The 17,383-nt window shown below is 58.9% G+C and overlaps 1 protein-coding gene across 2 annotated transcripts; it reads left to right on the top strand.

The window, feature by feature from the left end:
• The first annotated feature begins 1,120 nt into the window (after positions 1 to 1,120).
• On the top strand, positions 1,121 to 16,171 carry PEA15 (proliferation and apoptosis adaptor protein 15). 2 transcript variants are annotated; one of them, XM_026720188.2, is made up of 4 exons: positions 1,121 to 2,094; positions 14,791 to 14,964; positions 15,719 to 15,874; positions 15,972 to 16,171. In XM_026720188.2, exons 2-4 carry the CDS (start codon positions 14,793 to 14,795, stop codon positions 16,034 to 16,036), a joined length of 393 nt encoding a protein of 130 aa, XP_026575973.1. In that variant the 5' UTR covers positions 1,121 to 2,094; positions 14,791 to 14,792; the 3' UTR covers positions 16,037 to 16,171. The 2 variants fall into 2 exon arrangements, with proteins under 2 accessions (XP_026575973.1, XP_087770116.1); XM_087913990.1 differs by having other exon boundaries at positions 1,968 to 2,098.
• Positions 16,172 to 17,383: the final 1,212 nt, after the last annotated feature.

Raw genomic sequence — 17,383 nt, 5'->3', positions numbered from 1 at the left:
GGCAGAAGCTCACGGAAGAGGACCAGCCTATCTGTGGTGCTTCTCCCGGCCTTTAATTAAACCTCCTTGGCCAGGGGCAGTTTACCTCCACACAGCTGCCAACAGTGGATAGACAATTCTGTTTTATATTGCTTAGTGGGAGCAGGGCTGAAAGGGTCTTCCAACAGGCCCAAGGAAAGGGACCCTCCCTTGTCCCATGAAGGGGTCAGGGAGAGTGGCAGGCGGAGCTCCTCAGCAATTCCTTCGGCCAATTTGACATTCGTATCAGTGCCACCAGCTTTTTCCTCCCCCCCCCCCGCATCAAAAATGCATGAAGAAATGCATTGCTGGGCTATTAATATCAACTCCCGTAAAAGCTTTTTATGCATGTGCGCGTTGTGGGTGATGGAGAGACAGGGGCAGCAGAGGAGTCCATACGGGGTGGGGGTGGGGGGCAAACAGGAAGGGAAGGTTATCGGAGGGGGGAGTGGTCTGGCAAAATTTGCCCTGTGGTGCCTTGAGGTGGGGAGAACCTTCAGGGTGGGAGGGGGTGTAAAGGCAGGGGACAGAACTGGCAGTAGTTCCTCTGGAGTTTGGGGCACAGTCACGTTGGAGGACCCCCCCCAATTCTTCCCAAGGAAGTCACAAAAAGGGATGGCAGGACCTCCACCTCCATCACTGCATTTTAAGGATGGGCGAAGGCGGCACAGTGGTTAAAATCCAGGACTGCCATCTCCTGCTGCCTGCCGGCTGCCTGCAGCTTGGCAGTTCGAGTCCCACCGGATCAAGGTTGACTCAGCCTTCCATCCTTCCAAGGTGGGTAAAATGAGGACCCCAAACTGTTGGGGCTTAGGGGGCTGTCAGCCACCCGAGCAATATCAATAACCACTAATTAAGCTCCACAATTAAGGACTGGGTAACCCTCCTATTGTGACCCTGATTTGTCCCCGGTGGCTACCAAACTGAGGGGCTGAACTCCGAGGCAAAAGGGGGGCTTCCTCGCGGTCTCTCCTTAATTGCCCCGCTGGCCCTGCTGGGGGGGCAGCCGGGGGGGGCACTCCCCGGCTTCTTCTGTCCGTCTCTCTCAGCGGACGCTTCCGGTTCCATTCCTGGCCGAGCAGAAAAGGGGCCGGAAGCGGCCGCAGAAGGTTCGGGAAGGGAGCAGCGGGTCCCGGGTGGTGGTTTCCCCACAGAGACGAGGGACTCGGCCCTCTGGTCACACTTCTGCCCCCCCCCCGCCCCCCGCAGGGTCCCACCGGGAGTTTCCGGGACGGCCCATGACTCTCTGCCCCATATGGGCCAAGCCGTCTTTTGGCCGGAATTTGTCGCCGCTCGTTGGGCTGCCTTGGCCGGGTGAGAGGGAAGCCCTGTCCCCTCCGCACCGGGGCGGGTCCAGACTCCCTTGGCCAGCCAGGGGGCCACGGCTTTGGAGCCTCCGTGGGCAGAGCAGAGGGCAGGCAGGGCTTTCATCCAGGCGACTCCAGCAGAGGCTGCCGGGAAGCAGGGAGGAGGGAGCCTCAGAGCCGGGCTTCGGACCCCGGGGCGGCCGAAGGTCTCTCCCCCAGCCCGTCCCCGAGGATGAAAAGTCAAGCGGAGCGGCAGGCTGGGAAGCGGAGCATCGCGGGGGCACTCCCGGGCTTTCGGGGGCCGCTTTTGGACACTGCCACTCAAGAGGCACCCCCCTTCCTCAATCTGGACTAGAGGGCCGCCGGCTCTCCTTTCTTTTGCCGCCTCCTCCGCCTCCTCCTCCTCGGGCGTCACGTGTGAACGCGCGCCCTCTTTCCCGCTCGCTCTCGGCTTCCTGCTCTCTCCGAGGCGATCCGGAGCCAGGCACTCGGCACAAAAAGCCACCCAGCCGCCAGCTTCTCCCCCAATAGCTCAGCCTCTCCCGCTGACATCACTCGGCGGGGAGGAGGAGGAGGAGGAGGAGGAAGGGTGGGGTGAGCGGGAGAAGAGCCTGCGAAAGAGCCGGAGCCGCCTGAGCAGCCGCGACGCCCAGCTCGAGGGTCGCCCATCCCGTCCCAGCAGGCGAAGCCAGGACGCCCTTCGCTCGCTAGGCCGGCGGTGCCGGCGCTGCCTGTGTCCTTCTGCCTTTCCAGCCTTTCCTTGCCGCGGGTAAGTCCCAGCCCCGGGCAGCGTGCGCCTCTCTCCGGGCTCCGGGAAGGGGGAAAGGGTGGGTGGGCTCCGGCTGGCGGCAACGGAACCGACCGCGGGCGCTCTGTACATGGGCAGAGGCGGTTGCGGCGCCACAAGGCAGAGCAGCTGAGCCGGAGACTGGCGCCGAGGCAGGAGCCCCCAGGCGCGGTCCGAGACCCCCGGCCGACCAGCCTCCTCCTCGTGACCGTGACTCAAACGCGGAGTCCGCGTGAATCACTGCCGCCGCCGCTTCCTCTTTGGCCCTCGCCCGCCCGCCCAGCCCTTCCTGGCGAGCGCCGCCGCCGCCGCCGCCGCCGCCGCCGCCGCCGCCCTCCTGGCCCGCGCAGGCTTCTCTCGGCCGGCGGGCCGGCTCGCCTGCTGCCTGTCGGGGTCAGCCGTTCCGGCTAGAGCCTGGCGGAGGAAAGGGGCGCGGCCACCTGCACGCTGCCCGGCGGCGTCCTTTGCTCCGCGCCCCAGGGGGAGCCGCCGCCGCCGCCGCTCGCCCGGCCGCCCCTCTGCCCGCCGCGCCTTTCCTGGACCGGCCCGCCTTCCGGGCAGCGCTCAGGCTGCGGGAGCCGCCCAGGGCGCCCGGACTCCGGGAACCGGGACGGCGGAGAAGGGCCCGGCCCGGGGAAAAGCGAGAGAAGGCGAGCCCGGCCTTCTACCGGCGGGGTGCGGACCGAGAGCCCCACCGGCCACGGCCGAGTTTCTTTCCCACCGCCCCGCTTATAGGGAAGCGAGGGCGGCCGCCCGAGAAGCGCCTCCATCCCCGCCGAGAAGCAGCGGAGAGCGGGGGAACCTGCGGGGGGGCGGGGGTGGGAGGCTCCGAGGCGCCCCAGGGCAGCGCTCTTTCCCCAAGACGGGACAGCCCAGGCTGGATGAGGAGGTCCCGGGACCTTCCTTGCCTTCAGATGAAGCGGCGGCAGCAGCAGCAGCAGCAGCAGCAGGGAAGTCCGCCTGCCCACCCGCACCTGACCCCAGGGAGCAGCACCAGGTGGGGGGTGGAGCCTTAGTAGTCCTTGCTCCTCCTTCCCACCCTGCAGGCTTCTCTCCCCGCCCGGAGCAAGAGGCCTCCTGGAGTCCCTTCTGGCCCTGCCTGTAAAGGGGGACGCTGGACTGAGGGTCCGAGTGTGCGGATCTGGTCCTTGCCCCCTGGTTTTCCCGGGCTGGGCCAGGGCCAGGTGCTCCATGGGTCCCCCAGGCTCCATCCCCTCCTGGAAACTGAAGTTGGGGAACGGGGCCCTCGACTTTGCCCCCTTTTGCCCTTAGACTCTTTTACAGTTTGCTTCTCTCCCTGCGGTTCCCTTCCATGCCTCTCAGTGGGCAAGTGGTGTCCCCTGGCTCTTCCACCTGCTCTGGGGGAGGGGGGCTGGGGGTGTCTTCTGCTGACCCTGCCCTCTTCTCCCCTGCAATTCCCCTCCGTGGAATCTTCCACCGGCCCCTCCAGCCTTTGCAGGGCTGCCCTTTCACGGATGGCACTGAACTCCCTGGAGAGTGACCAGGATTTGGTGTCTCCAGCTGGGCCCTCTGGACCGTGCTGCTGGCTCTGACCCCGCCCCCTCGTGGGTCCTTTCCGGCTTCTGGTGGACTTGGGGGCTGCTCTCCTCCCTCCCTCCCCTCCCCTCCCCTCCGGTCAGTGGGGCATTTCTGCTCAGCTCCAGCACCTGAAGATGTCCTGGCCGGTCTGGCCTCCAGAGCATCTTCTGAGAAAAGCTTCAGGAGGAGGCAGAAAAAGAAGGAGAGTGGCCGGAGGTCACCCAACAGGCTTCCTGGCCCCTCATCATGGATTCGAACTCTAGTCTTCCTCAGGAGCTCCTCCTTCCGGGCGACCTGTTTGCTAAGTGCCTGTTTGCCACGTCTCTGGAGGGCAGAGCTGCACCATGGCAGATGGCGCTGCTTCTGCCCTCTCTCCCAGGACTGCTGAATGCCTGACATGGACCTGGCGCATCCGCCTCTATGCCGGACTTCAAAGGTCAGCAGAGATGGCCTCACCCCGCATTCTGCAAGGGATGGAGCAGAGCTGGGGGGGGGCAGTGGACTTCCCTGACGCTTCAGGCACTTCCTGCTGTCCAGCTGGAACTATTCTGAGAGGCCAGCGGGCAAACATGGCCGCCGCTTGCAACCCTCTTCCGCTCTGTGGTCTCTCTTGGCTCCGATGCCGGGCGGCGATTCTCTTCGGAGCTTCATGTCTTCCCACGAAACACCTGACTGGGTTCAATCACTGAGGCTTGTTAGGAAGAAAGCCTTGGCGCTTTCAGGGTAGAACTGCAGGTGGGGGCGCCATGCCCGTCCCCGCTGGCACAGCCACCCTGGGCCAGGGAACCGAGGGCCATGCCAAAGAGGAAAGGGAGGGAGCCAGCGGGCTGGTGGGCTGGCAGCTCCGGGGCAAAGGGGGTGAGTTGCATCTTCCATCCCAGGCCCTGCTTCCAAGGTGGGCCCTTCCTGGCCCCTCACAAATGGCTCCTGGGGAAGCGAGCAAGGCCCGGCCCAGGGAAACGGCTTCCCTGGGGCAGCCAGGCACAGTCGCCCTCCCCACCCGACAGGCCGTTCTGCCCGCGCCCTGAATTGCATCCCTCTCTGGGTGTCAGCCTGGAGCAGCCAGTCCCTTCTCATTGTCTCAGGATTTGGGCGCAGGGGAAGGGAACAAAAAGGCCATTGTTCAGGCATGGCGTGGCGGCTCCCCGCGCTCTGCCTCTTTGCCTTTGTTTCCTCCTCGGCCTTCGATATTCCTCCCCACCGGCGCCCCCTCCCCCCCACCGGACATTCCATTCCGTTTCCGGGGAGGGGGAGGGGGCTGCCTCTTTTGGTGGGGCTCTTGTCGAACATGTGAGAAACAGCTGCACTTTCTTTAAAACCAGGAACATAAAACAAAACGAGAGGAAAGGACCGGTGAGCAGGGGGTTGGGGAAAGGAAAGGCGAGCCAAACCAGCTCTGAGGCTGGGGTGGGGGGTGCGGGGGGGCAAGCCTGATGCAATTCCCTCCTGCAGAGGAAGCTGAACGGGCCAGTCGGGCCAGGAGGCTGGAGCTGCAGACTGTGGCATTCCACATCTGCATTGGGGGTGGGGGTGGGGGGGCGGGAGGACCGTCTTTTCTGTTGGGGAAGCAGGGCCCCCTAAGACCTGGCCCCCAGCTGGCCTCAGCAAGTGGGGGTCCTCCTTTTGGTCAGTGGCTGGCTGGCATTTCCAGAACTTGGAGTTGCTTTAAAAAGTTGCTTCATTCCAAATTGGGTCAGAGCCCTTCGTGCTCGTAGCGGACATTTTCTGTCTGTGGAAATGAGGAATCCCACCCAGGAGGGTCCGTCCCAGAGCCTGAGGAGCAAGGGGCCTTGCCGGCTGTTTTGAAAGGGAGAGGAACAGAAACGGGATGAAGAACATTCCGCCATCACCTGCTGGAACTTCGCATTTCCATGAGGCCTTCCAAACTTCCATCCTTCCTAGTTCGCATGTTCTTGCACTGGTCAATCGGCTCTGGCATTGGACATTCTTGGTCAAGCCACCGGTTCATTTTTGAGGGCGTAGCAAAAGCTTCATTCTTTCCTTGCAACAGGGCTCCTGTTCGCAGTGATCATTAGGAAACCTGCCCCTCGCTCAGCTGGCCTTTCTAGAAAAACAGTCAATATTTGGAAATATTTGGCCCTCCAACTCCAGACCTTGGCAAGTCCCTCCTCTCTGTCAAAGGGAGGCCACACTTTGAAGAAGCAAAGATGGTTGGGGTTAAAGGGCAGCTTGTTAAACAGCCATATTGTGTCACAAATTAAATTACTGCTTTGCAGGAAAGGACCAAGGGGGTCAGCCTGTCTATAAGCGAGAGAGGAATCTCTGCTCACAGCCCGATGGCCAAGCACAGAGGGCTTCGGAGAGAACATTTACGTTCAGCATGGCGGGTTGGTTCCACTTCTGCCAATACGCCTTTGGAAGTTTCTATTGCAGTGAAATGTGAGTTCACAGGTGGCATGGCAACAGGGAGAGGGCAAAATGCTTGCCTGTCTGCGTGTACCGTTCAATTAGTTTTCTTCCGGAAACTCACAGGCACAGTACACCTTGAATATTAAAGGGATAACTCAAACTTGAAGGATACAGCAAGTATCCTTCCCACCGCAAGTCCACTCTCTGCCTTTCAAAGGGTTTTAGAAACACCGCATAGCTAGATATCCTTCTGGGAAGCCAGCACTGACCCTTGGCCAATCGTCCCCAGAGGAGAGGAGTTGAGGTGGAGGGAAATGGCTCCTCTGCCACCAGGAAGGGGCCTTTGGGCGCTGAAGAGCCTTGGCTGTCTGCCACGGTGCCTCTGAAGGTGTTAACCAGCCCTGCTCATCAGGGAACCCAGTGGCAGAAGTCTCTCCTGTGCAACAGGAATCGGGGCCACACCTGGACCAGGCTTGGATTGCACCTTCACCTGGAGAGCAAACCCTGGCTGGGCGAGAGCCTTGCCGCCTGTGGGGGTCTCCAGGGCTTTGGACTTAATGGGAAAGGGAATAGGTTTAAGGGAGAGAGAGGAAGGGAGGGGGTCAGGGAGAGTTGGAAAGGCACATCTTGCTTAGCAGTTGCCATGGCAATTTCTCTTGCTCCTGAAAACTCAAGCTGGATGGCTTTCATTCATCCCCCCACCCCCCCCAAAACACTCTGCTCCCCTCCCTGTTTGCTCCACCAAGTTACGGGCACTCCTAACTGCTGGGCACGCTCTGTCCCTTCTTTTCCTGGGGGTGCGGCTGACGGCTCCCATCCTTGGCTCAGAGCCGCTCTTCTGAGCTGCCAGAGAAGGGCCGGGAGGCCAAGCGGTGGGCGCAGTTGCCCCTGTGCTTGGGTGCAAGGCCTTGGCCCCAGAGCAGGGCGCTATCCTCTTCCCACCTTCCCCGTCCCTGGTCTCCACCTTAGAGCCACCCATTTCTGACTCTCATTTCATCGCAGCCTCTTCTGTTCCCTTCTGCATTCACAAAGCTTTTGTTGCAGAGCTTGTCGTCCTCCCTCCCCCCCCGCCCCCCAGCTGAGACTCCTTTTGCCACTGGCTGGCTGCATGGTTCTCCTTGGTCACCACATCCTTGCTTTGCCACAGGGCCTTTAATCGTCAGCTCCACAGTGGCTCTTAGCTGCAACCCTCAACTTCTCCGAGGATCACACGGCCAGCAGCTGAGGAGCCAGAGGGCCATTTATGGGTGGAAAAATCTCCCTGCTCCACTTTTTCCCACGAACAGTTCAGAGTCCAATGATGGAGACACCGTCAAGCTAAAAAGGGAGCAACCCATTAAGAGGCGGCCTTCCATTCTCCTAAAATCTGCCCTCCCCGCTGGGCTCTCCCACCCCGCTTGCAGCTTTGGCTCCCTCTGAGCCTGCCGAGATGAGCAGGCCCGGTTTCCTGGGTTCCTCAGTCCGGGGGGGTTCGGCAGAGGCTCCCTCCCCCAGGAGAGCCCTGGCACAGAGGGTCCGTTTCTCATAGCAGCACCCCATACCAAATTTTCTGGCTTTGCTCACAGAGCCTCGTTTGGTGGTATCTGTGCCACTGTTAGCCCCATTATTATTGGGGAGCTTCGGTGCTGCACCCTCCCTCTCCTGGGACAGTTTGTTTTCCTGTGGCATCCACAGAAAACGAAGTCCATGCTCCAGTTGAAAGTTTCCAAGTCACTGAGAGGCCATGTTCAACTCTCGGCCACTGTAGTGAGTTTGAGGCTGGCAGATTATCAGCGCAGGAGGGAGGACTTTCCATTCTCTCCCAGCTGAGAAGCGGGCCCCTCTCCCCAGCTCTTCCAGGCCAGCTTTATTTTTTCCTCCAGGTCTGTGAGAAAATATTCTTGGCAAGACCCAGGGAGGAATAATGGCTCTCATCACAGCTCTATTTTCTCCCCACAGTTCCTTCCTTCCCCCCCCCCCCCCCCCCCCCCCGCTTTTGCAGGCCGCCACCCAGCTGCCTGCAGAAGGACTGATTTTTATGAATGAACCGCTTATGCATATGGATGAGCCACTTTGCATAAGAGCCATGGATGGAGACAAAGGAGATTGCTCCCAACCCCCTTCCGGGGGAGCTGGGCTTGTTGATTTTGTTAGGAGGGCTTGCCGTGTCCCCCTGCTCTGCATAAGGAAAAGTGCCCAGTTTGCTCGGCTTGGAATGGCCTTTCCACATCTTCAGGACACCCTTTTCTTCCTCCCTTCAGTTCCCATAATGCACAGACGGGAAGGCCGGCAGCAGCAGCAGCAGCAGCTGCCTTAAATGGTGCTGCAACCATGCACAGCCCCGGGATCGGGGCATCCTCCCTAGCACACCAGCCCTTTGCATGATCCCTGCAAGGCATAGGATACTGCAAGACGGGTGTGCCAGTGGCAACAGCCAAGGCCTGTGCACCAGAGAGCCACCACACCCCCTTGCACGAAGAGGCCTTCCCGGAGTCCAGCGCGGTGTGACTCTCCGCTGGGCAAAGGGCTGCCCTGCCCTCCCCTTCATGGCTGCATTGTCACCAAGACAACCCCATCTTTGTGCAAGTCCCAGTTTAGCTTTTGTTATTGTTTTTCTAAGGATGTGGCTTAATCGGTTGCTTTATCTTGGCAGAAAGTTCTTCCCCCACCATTTCTGGTACAGCCTGTGCATCCTCCTGGGGGCTCTGCAGCCACCACAGGCTTCTCCCTGGCCACCAGCGAGGAGACGGGAGAGAACAGCAAGGCAAGGATCCTTTAATCCTGTCAGATCTTGCTCTGCATTACAATGGAGCTGCCTTGGGTCAGCAAGCTAAGAAGCGGGTTCCCACCCATTTTGTAAGGCAACGAGGTCCACTCCAGGGCCTGATGGAGAGAGAAATTAACTCCACATTTTTCGGAGTGCCCTGGAGCAATGCATCTTAATTAATATCTGATGTGAGTCATCCTGGGAAGCCTTAACCAAGCGTCCCAATTCCAGCTTTCAGATTTGTTCTGAGTGCAAAAAGCATCTCTCCTATCTGAAATATCTCCGGACTTCCAGTCGTTCCCCTGCCCCACTGCAAGCTTTCTGGCAAGGATGAAAGTCTTTTTGAACCAATTCCTTCAGGGGATCTTTCCTGGAGTGAAGCCAGGACCAGTAAAAAGTCTTCCCTTTCGGTGTTTTCCTAATTTTCCTTAAGAGTCTGCGACTACTGAGAAACCCACCCCATTTTCCGATACAATTGAACAAAGGCTGTTTACGTTAAATTGTGTGGTTATATCATCGGAGCTCCTGTGTTTTCCTCTTCCACCAAGGTCTGGCTATGGGCCTACCCAACTCCACAGCTGTCAGCAGCTGGAAAGGAAGGATTTGCTGCAAATCCAGACCAGCGTTCAGCCTTTTGCAATTAGGAAAGGCTAACATGGCTGGATCCCAGCGCTCGGTTGCTCTTCCGATTTGCACTCCCAAGACGAATTAGAGACGTCGGTGCCTCTAACATGACTTGGTGTCTGGTCATGCTATGCACTGGGCTCTCTATTCCTTCAGATCCTTCCATTAATTCATGACTTCCCAATGACCAGGACTTGCTCTGGATTCAGCCAGGGATAAAACAAGCTTGGAAGAAAGAAAAGCGGGGAGCAGAAAAATCCCTTCAAATAAAACCTCGTGGAAATGCAGAAGGTCCCTGATTTTCTCCTTGGAGCCGCCTTAATTCTGGATTTCCTAGGCTGACTTTGTGTGGAAGAGCAGAAAAATTGAGTTGGAAGGGACCCCGGGGGGTCTTCTAGTCCAGTCCTGCTCGAGAAGGAGACCCTATGCCATTTTACACAAATGGTTGCCCAATCTCTCCTTGGAGACTTCCGTGATGCGGCACCACCTCTTCTCCCCCCTGCCCTCTTCTTTGTGGCAGCCCCTCAGATATCCGAATGCTGCTGTCATGTCACCCCTAGTGATGGCATGTCACGTTCGCAGGGGGCTTAGCCTTTGGGATGACTCAGCTCAAACTGGCTTGTTGCAATAACAGGGCTTAAGCCCACAAAGTGGGGCTCCCCACTGTTGGAAAGGAGTTTGCAGAACCTTTCCATGCCCACAGCATCGGTTTGGTTTTCGCAGCAGGGATTTATTTATTTCACTTATTAAACCAATTTATATCGCCCCCCCCATCTCACAAACAAGCGACTTTGTGTGGCACTCAAGAGAGCTAAAAACTGTGAATAAACTTCCCCCTCTGTTTTCTCATAAAAGCCATCTCCCTAGAAATCACAAGTTAGGAAAGAAACGGATTAAGGAAGCATGGCTGGAAGGTTACCTCTGAGTAAACTTGAGATTGTCTTGCAGATGCAGTTCTCTATTTTATGAGCCGACAGCTGTCTGGGGCTTTGGCACATCCTGGATAGAGTTTGATTACTATTGGTTTTTTATTGCTTTTAATCATGTGTTGTACTTTTGTAGAGGTTGCAGTGCCGGGAGAAGACAGCCTAAAGTTAGATGTAATGAATTAACAAAGCAAAAGACAAGAGACCTTAGAGGCAGGATTGAAAGGACTATCTCATGCTTGAAAACTAAGAAGGAATAAAGTTGGCTTTTTTCCAGTTCTGTCAGATAAAGTCCCTGGCCTGCCTCTCTTGCCTCTCCAGCTGACTTCTTCCAGAAATTAATCCATATTTAATAATTGAGCAAAGCTAAGTTGTTCCTGGCTAATGTAAGAAAGAGCCAAATGCCCGTGTGCCTTTTTCTGTTTTTAAGATATTTTTCCTCTTTCTGAGGCCTCCCTGAATTGAAGGACAGCCATGCTCTCAACAGCTGCTCTCTCTTTCTAGTCTGAGAAATGTCTTCTTTTTAATTTTAATTCCAGTTTTTCTCTGCACTGTGTGCCTGTTTGAGAGAGAAACTGGGGAGCAAAGCCAGATAAAGCTTTTGTGGCTGGAGATTAGCTTTCCCTCAGGATCCATCCATCTTGGAGCCATCTTTGAATGGAAGGCTGCTCTGAAAAAGAGTTTTCTTGCTCAAAGACTTTCCCTCATAATTTTTATCCCGAGATGCCGTCATCTGAGGGAAATTGCTCCAGAAATGTTTTCTCCAATTCAGTGCAATGTGAGGGCACCAGCTGAAGAAATCCGTCAGCCCTGAGGAAAGTCTTGCTTGTCCTCCTCAAAATGGCTTCCCTCCTGGGGAAGTGGCTGGCAAGCGGTTGGTTGGGATAAAGAAGCCACCAAACAAAGCATTTTAATCTGACATCATCAGCCTTTGGGGTGGTTCCTGAGGACCCTCTAGGTCTAGAATGATGTTTCCCTACAAATAAAGGGAAGGCAAAGACATGTCCTCTGAGGCAAGAGGATTTCAGAGGGAAAATGTATCTGTAAACGGCAATTGTTACTACAGACGCCCCAGGTTCCCGGCTCGGAGGCCTTGTCATCCAGAAGCGCCATCTTGGACAAAAGAGTTTCCTGAGAAACTGACCTTTTGTATAAATAAACCCCTTTTTCTAACTAAATGCAGCTCAGCTTTGCAAAGAAACAGAGCACCAAACTTTAAGCTCCAGAACTTGCCTTGAAAGAAAACCTTTCCTTTTGTGAAGCAGGAGGACAAATAAATCCTGTTTTTCCCCCGTCTAAGGAGAGTGGCAGGGTCCCTCAGTAAAGAAAGAAATCTGCTCCTGTCCTCTTTCAAAGGCTTTTCCAGCCCCATTCAGCCATATCTAGCCCTTCCTGCTCTTCCATTCAGCCTACATGGGGACTAAAGGCCTGGCTGGTTTTGCTTTTCCTTTCTTTAAAGGCCCTCGGTCCACGTCCACGTGCTTGGCATAACTTAAGTTCGGAACAAAGCGCAGAGCTACAAGAGATCAGTCCCAGCACAAAAGGAAAAAGGAGAAGGGAGGGAAGAAGAAGGAAACAGAAGGCCAGCCAGGCTTGGGGTCTTAAAGGGACAGGCTGGGCTTTGCAAGGAGCGGGGAGGGAGGGCGGGCGGGCGGGCGGCTCCCCTCGCTCCCTTCCCAACTGCAGCTTGCCCCTTGCACCCCTTGGCAGGACAGGCCAAGAAGTCACAACTGGCCTAAGGCTGCTCGGTGCCCCTCCTTCAGAGTCGAGGGAGGATTTGCACCCCAGTCTTTCCAGAGGCAATGCATCTTAGTGGCTAGGGACAATGGGAAGGGTGGCCCAACACCTCTGGGGTTGCCCTAGACCTCCCTGTGTTGCGGGTGGGGTACAAAAGCAGCCGCTGTCCCAGATGCAGCACTTCGAAGGTAGGCCCATCTGGCCCATCCCCTTCCAAGCCGATCGAGGCCACCCACCTCCGGCTGTCGTGCCTTGCAATGGGTGGCGGATGCCCACCACAGCCATGGCTCTACCACTGGCCTCGAGCTGCCCATCCCATCGGCCAAATGCCTGGCCCCCAGCGCCCACCCCTCCCTCCGCTGGGCATGGGCTTCGGGAGCCTGGGAAAGGCGCAGCAGGTCCCGTGCTAGCTCCTTGGCTCCCAGCCTCCTCTGCCAGGCCCTGGGTTTCTGCCACCTGGCAGGCCTGAGGGAGGGGAGGGGGAGGGAAGGCCGTTGTTTGGGGCCCTGAAAGGACAAGAAATGAGGGCAAGCACCCAACAAGCCCCCCGCATCAACAATTCATTCTGGGGGAAGGAAGGCAAGGCAACCATCTGGAAAGGGGGCTGCCTTTCCCCAGCCGAGCAGGAGTTCCTCTTCCTGGGGAAGTCAGGAGAACACAGAGCAGGCTGGACCCCCCTTTGTCCCTGCTGGCCGGCCCCACTACGCTTCCCTACTGCGGCCGCAACAGCTGGACTGGCCCAGCGAGAGAAAAGAGGGAAGTGAGACAGCAGAGACCAAGCCCTGGCTTGGCTCTCTTCTGAGAGGGCAGCCTTCGCTGGGGGAACCAGCCCCAATTGAGGCTGGATTGCCGGCCTCTTCCGGAGCCTCTGGGGGCTTCTCCCCTCCCTGGGCATGACCTGGATGGGAGCGGGTACCTGAAGACATTTGGGTGCATCAGAATTACAGAGGAGGAACACGGCAATTTCACGTGTGTGTGTGTGTGTTGGGGGGGGATAGCAATTTGCAAACATGGCACAGATAATGTGAAGCCTTTTTGGGGAGGGGGACCCTAGGAAACTTTAGGAGTAGAGATGTTGCAGGGGCAGAAATGCGTGTTTTTGAGTGGGGTCTGTGAGATAATAAGCAGCTGTGACCAAGGCATGGGAGTAATTGCACAGGAACAGATTAATGAGTGGGGGTTCTGGGTGGGTTGGAGATCAGAGAGTTTGTCGGCTGGCGGGCAGAGAAGTCTGGCTGAGGAGCTTGAAGGGGGTGGCCCTCGCACCTCATTTGAGGGGTTTCTGGCCCCCTGAGGACCACTCTGGTCTGGGCCTGATTGTGGCCACTCCACCTGTCGGGAAGAAGAGCCGGATACCTTTGGGTGTCCCTACAGAGCCAGCTTTCCACAACTTCCCTCGCGGAGCCTCCCTAAGCAAGGCTTTCTTTCAGCAAGCGCATTCTTCGAATGAAGAGGTGGGCTGGGTGGAAGGAGAGCTCTCAAATGTTGTCTGGAAACTCAACTTTTTTATTATCTGCAAAATAAATCCCTGGGTTTTGAGGCAGAATTAACAGGAGCTGCAATGGCAGCGAACCAGCAGGCACGGAGTTGGACCCTGTTTGTCAGGGAAGTGAGGAGCGGAAGGGATGCGCTTGGCTCCTTTGGTTGTTTTTGAGGAAAACAGGCGCCTTTGTGCCTCCAGAACCTCTGCTCACATCGAAGGAATCTATGTGGGAAAGGAATTTGGGTGCCCCCCCGTCCCCCCAGGGAAAGGCCCCGCCAGTCCTGCCTTTGCTGGTGTTGAGGGCAATCAGTCTCAGGCTGCCTTTCTGCCAAGCCCCCAAAGGAAGAGAGAGGCTGCGCTCGGCAGGGAGGGGTGGAAGCCCCCTCCCACACCCATAAGCAAGCAACGTGCTGAGCTTTGATCAGGCAGAGCAGTGATGCAACCTGGGAGCCTCTGCCAAGCAAGTGGGTGAGCTTGGAAGAACTTCGGCGTTCGAAAGACAGAGCCTGGCCGGGGCCTGAAGGATGTGGCCACCCCCTTGCAGGATGGTACCCACTGGCAATAGTGCCCGCTCTTCCTTGGGAGCTGGCAGAACCGAGCGGAGACGGTGCCCGGGGGCAGTCGTGAAAAATAGGCAAGCCCTCGTGACCCGCGTCTGACCCAGCCCCTCCCCCCCTCCCCATCCCAGCCAGATGGCCTGTGGTCAGGGATTCTGGAGCACCCTGGAAAGCTGGGGGCTGCCCCTGCCTGGACGTTATTTCCTGTGGTCTTCCTCTCCAAATGAAAAATGCTCTAATCCCCACCGCTAAGCCGCTGGGCACAGCGCAGAGCGGAAATCAGGCTGTTCTGGGGAGGGGAGCAAGGAGACCCACCCCAGCTGTCAGCCGGCACACTCTTCCAAAGCGCCACTTGCCACCTGCCTCGAGCGGCTCAGGCAGCCTGCTACCCGGTGCTCCAGCTGCAGTCAGGTGGGAAAGGAGCTGGAAGGAGGAGGGGACGGGGGACGGAAGCTCCCCTGGGCCGGCCAGTGGGCTGTTAGTGGCCGGGCTCCGACCCCAAAGAGTCCAGCCAAGGCGTTGGGAGGTTGAAGCGGCTGCAGCCAATGCCCAGCCTGGCAAAAGAGCACCCGCTTCTCTGGTGGTGGGCGAGGCGTTCACGGAAAGACCTGTGCCCGGCGGGGGTTGTTGCAATCCCCCAGCCTGGTGGGCGTCCTCCCAGGGCCTAACCCGCCCCCCCCCCGCTCTTCTCCGCAGAGATGGCGGAATACAGCAGACTGCTGGAGGAGCTGGCCGAGAACATCACCAACGAAGACCTGGACCAGCTGAAGTCGGCCTGCAAGGAGGACATCCCCAGCGAGAGGCACGAGGAAATCGCCACCGGCAAGGACTGGTTCGGCTTTCTGGAGGAGCACAACAAACTGGACAAAGGTGGGAAGGAGCGGAGTGGGGGGCAGGGAAGATTTGGGGGCTCCTGGGGGCCTGGGAGGGATGGAGGCCACCCGGAGGGGCTGCGGGTGGGAACTGAAGCGGGGAAACCGAGGGACACGGCATTCAGATGAGGAAAGCCTGCCACCCCAAAGTCTCTGCTGGTACCCTAATAATGCCAGGACCCCCCTTGGCTGACACCCCCCTCCCCCCGAGAGTGCCAGCGAGAGATTTAAATGCAGCTGGCTGGGTGAGGGGCTTGGGGAAATTGGGAGGGGAACCAGGGTGCCCAGTGAGCCCTCCCCCCCAAAGGAGTTAGGCTAGGGCCCCCGGTGCTCCCGTCTTCCAAGCAAGCCAGCTGGGCGCTCTGCCCTCTCCTCTCGCCAGCCCCTGCCTGCCTTTCGGGAGGGGAGAGGAAGGGGGGCAGGTGGCGCTCAGTGATGTCATTTGTTTTGGAGGAGAAGCTGGGGCTGTTTTCTCGGGGTTGGCTCCCTCCTCCTGGATGCCTTCACAAGAGTTTGCACGTCGCCCGCCCGCGCTCCCCCTCTGCCTCTGCACCCGCGGCCTGGCCACCCACGCACCAGCGCCACAAGCAGCCTCGCACCACCACGCACCACCCACTCAACCCACCCAAGTCAGGCGCCCCCGGAAACTGCCACCACAGCCGCAGCAGCCACGTTGCTCGCTGTTGCCCAGGGCCCCCCCCCGGGCCCTGCCCCCTCCCCGTGCCCTGAATGCGCCCGTCTCCTCCGCGCAGACAACCTCTCCTACATCGAGCACATCTTTGAGATCTCCCGCCGGCCGGACTTGCTGACCCGGGTGGTGGAGTACCGCACGCAAGTGCTGAAGATCTCGGAGGAGGACGAGGTGGACACCAAACTGACCCGCATCCCCAGTGCCAAAAAGTACAAAGGTCAGGAGACCCCTGGCCTTGGTGGGGGGCGGGGCGGGGGCGGACTTCCTTCTCCCCCAGCCCCGGCTCTTCTGACTTTGCCTCCCTTTCTCCACAGACATCATTCGGCAGCCCTCGGAGGAAGAAATCATCAAACTGGCCCCGCCACCCAAAAAGGCCTGAAACCCCAGTGTGTGTGTGTGTGTGCGTGTGTGTGTGTGTGTGCGAGTGTGTGCGTGGAGGGGCCCAGCTCCAAGGATCACTGCCACCCCCCCCCTCCACTGCCCTGGCTCAGGCGTTTTGCGCCCCCCCTCACTCCCCTCTGCTTACGTCCTTCTCTGCCTTCTCCCAGCTGGGTGGGGAAAGGGAGACGGGGGGGCCACCCGCACGTTTCTCACCCGGGTCACTGGCTGATACATGTTTTAGGAGGCCGCTGAGGCCTGTGTGAGGGGGGGGGCACCCTACTGCTGCTGCTGCTGTTCCCCCACCCGCTGTGCTGGGCAAGAGACGATGGGGACCCGCAGGTGGATCTGGATGGACGGGGGATTTTGCAACAAGGAATGAGGAAGTGAGAGAGAGAGAGAGACGGGGGAGGGGGAGAGCAGATGGGGAGCAGGGGAGCCCCTAAGGAGCTTTGGGGCCACTGCCAGAGGAATGTCAGAGCCTGCGAGAGGTGGGACACAGCGGGCAGTAGAAAAAAAGGGGCGGAGGGTTTGCCAGGCTCTCTTGCCAGGGACCCCGCATCTTCTGCAGCTGCCCTGGGGACTCCCTGCCCGCCCCCCATAGGTGTCCCAAGGGATGGCTGCAGCCGCTTAGCAGGGTTGGACCTGGAAAGGCTGTGGAGCCCCCTCCGGCAGGCCCAGGCACAGGGCCCTCCCTCTCTGGGGGAGGGCAGGGGAGGGGTGTGGGCTCAGCAGCTCTTCCGGGTCCACTGGGGAGGACCAAGGGACCAGGAGACGGACTGGGAATAGAGGTCCGATGGGGGCGCCTGCTCCTTCCCAGCCAGACCAGAGCCCCCCAAAGCGGAACAGAACCAGGGGCCCAGAGCCCCTCCTGTCACAGACCCCCGCCCTGCCCCCCCCCGCCTGTCCACATGGTGCCTTCCCTGGGTCTCCCACCCCAGTGGCCTCTCCAGGCGTTTCCACGGGTGCCTCCGTTTCTACTCCCTTCCGGTGCCTCTGGTGGGGGGCAGGGGGTGAGGGTCAGTAGACCATTTGGCCACGCTTGCACCCTGCCCTCTATGGGACGCTGGGGGAAGGAGCAGCCCGCTCCTAGGCCCATCCTACCCAAGCGCCCCCCCAACCAGCCCTCCCCCACTGGGTGCTGGAGCCCCCAAGCCCACTCCCCCCCAGGATGGAGGAGGAACCTGGCCAACTTCCTTCCTGCCCCAGACGGCCCCACCTCTGGCAGCTGCGTTGGGATGGGGGCCCAGACCCCAGGGCCCCACTGCCCTCCCCTCAAAACAGCCACCGTGTGGGGCTTACAAATGCGGGTGGGTGCTCTGCTCAGAAAGGGACCAAGCAGTTCGGC

The sequence above is a fragment of the Pseudonaja textilis genome, chromosome 16, assembly GCF_049901715.1.
Source record: "Pseudonaja textilis isolate UNSWEBS1 chromosome 16, rPseTex1.2, whole genome shotgun sequence".
Taxonomy (NCBI): Eukaryota; Metazoa; Chordata; class Lepidosauria; order Squamata; family Elapidae; genus Pseudonaja; species Pseudonaja textilis.
The sequence above is the reverse complement of the archived record's forward strand: the minus strand, read 5'-3'. Positions and strand labels throughout refer to the sequence as shown.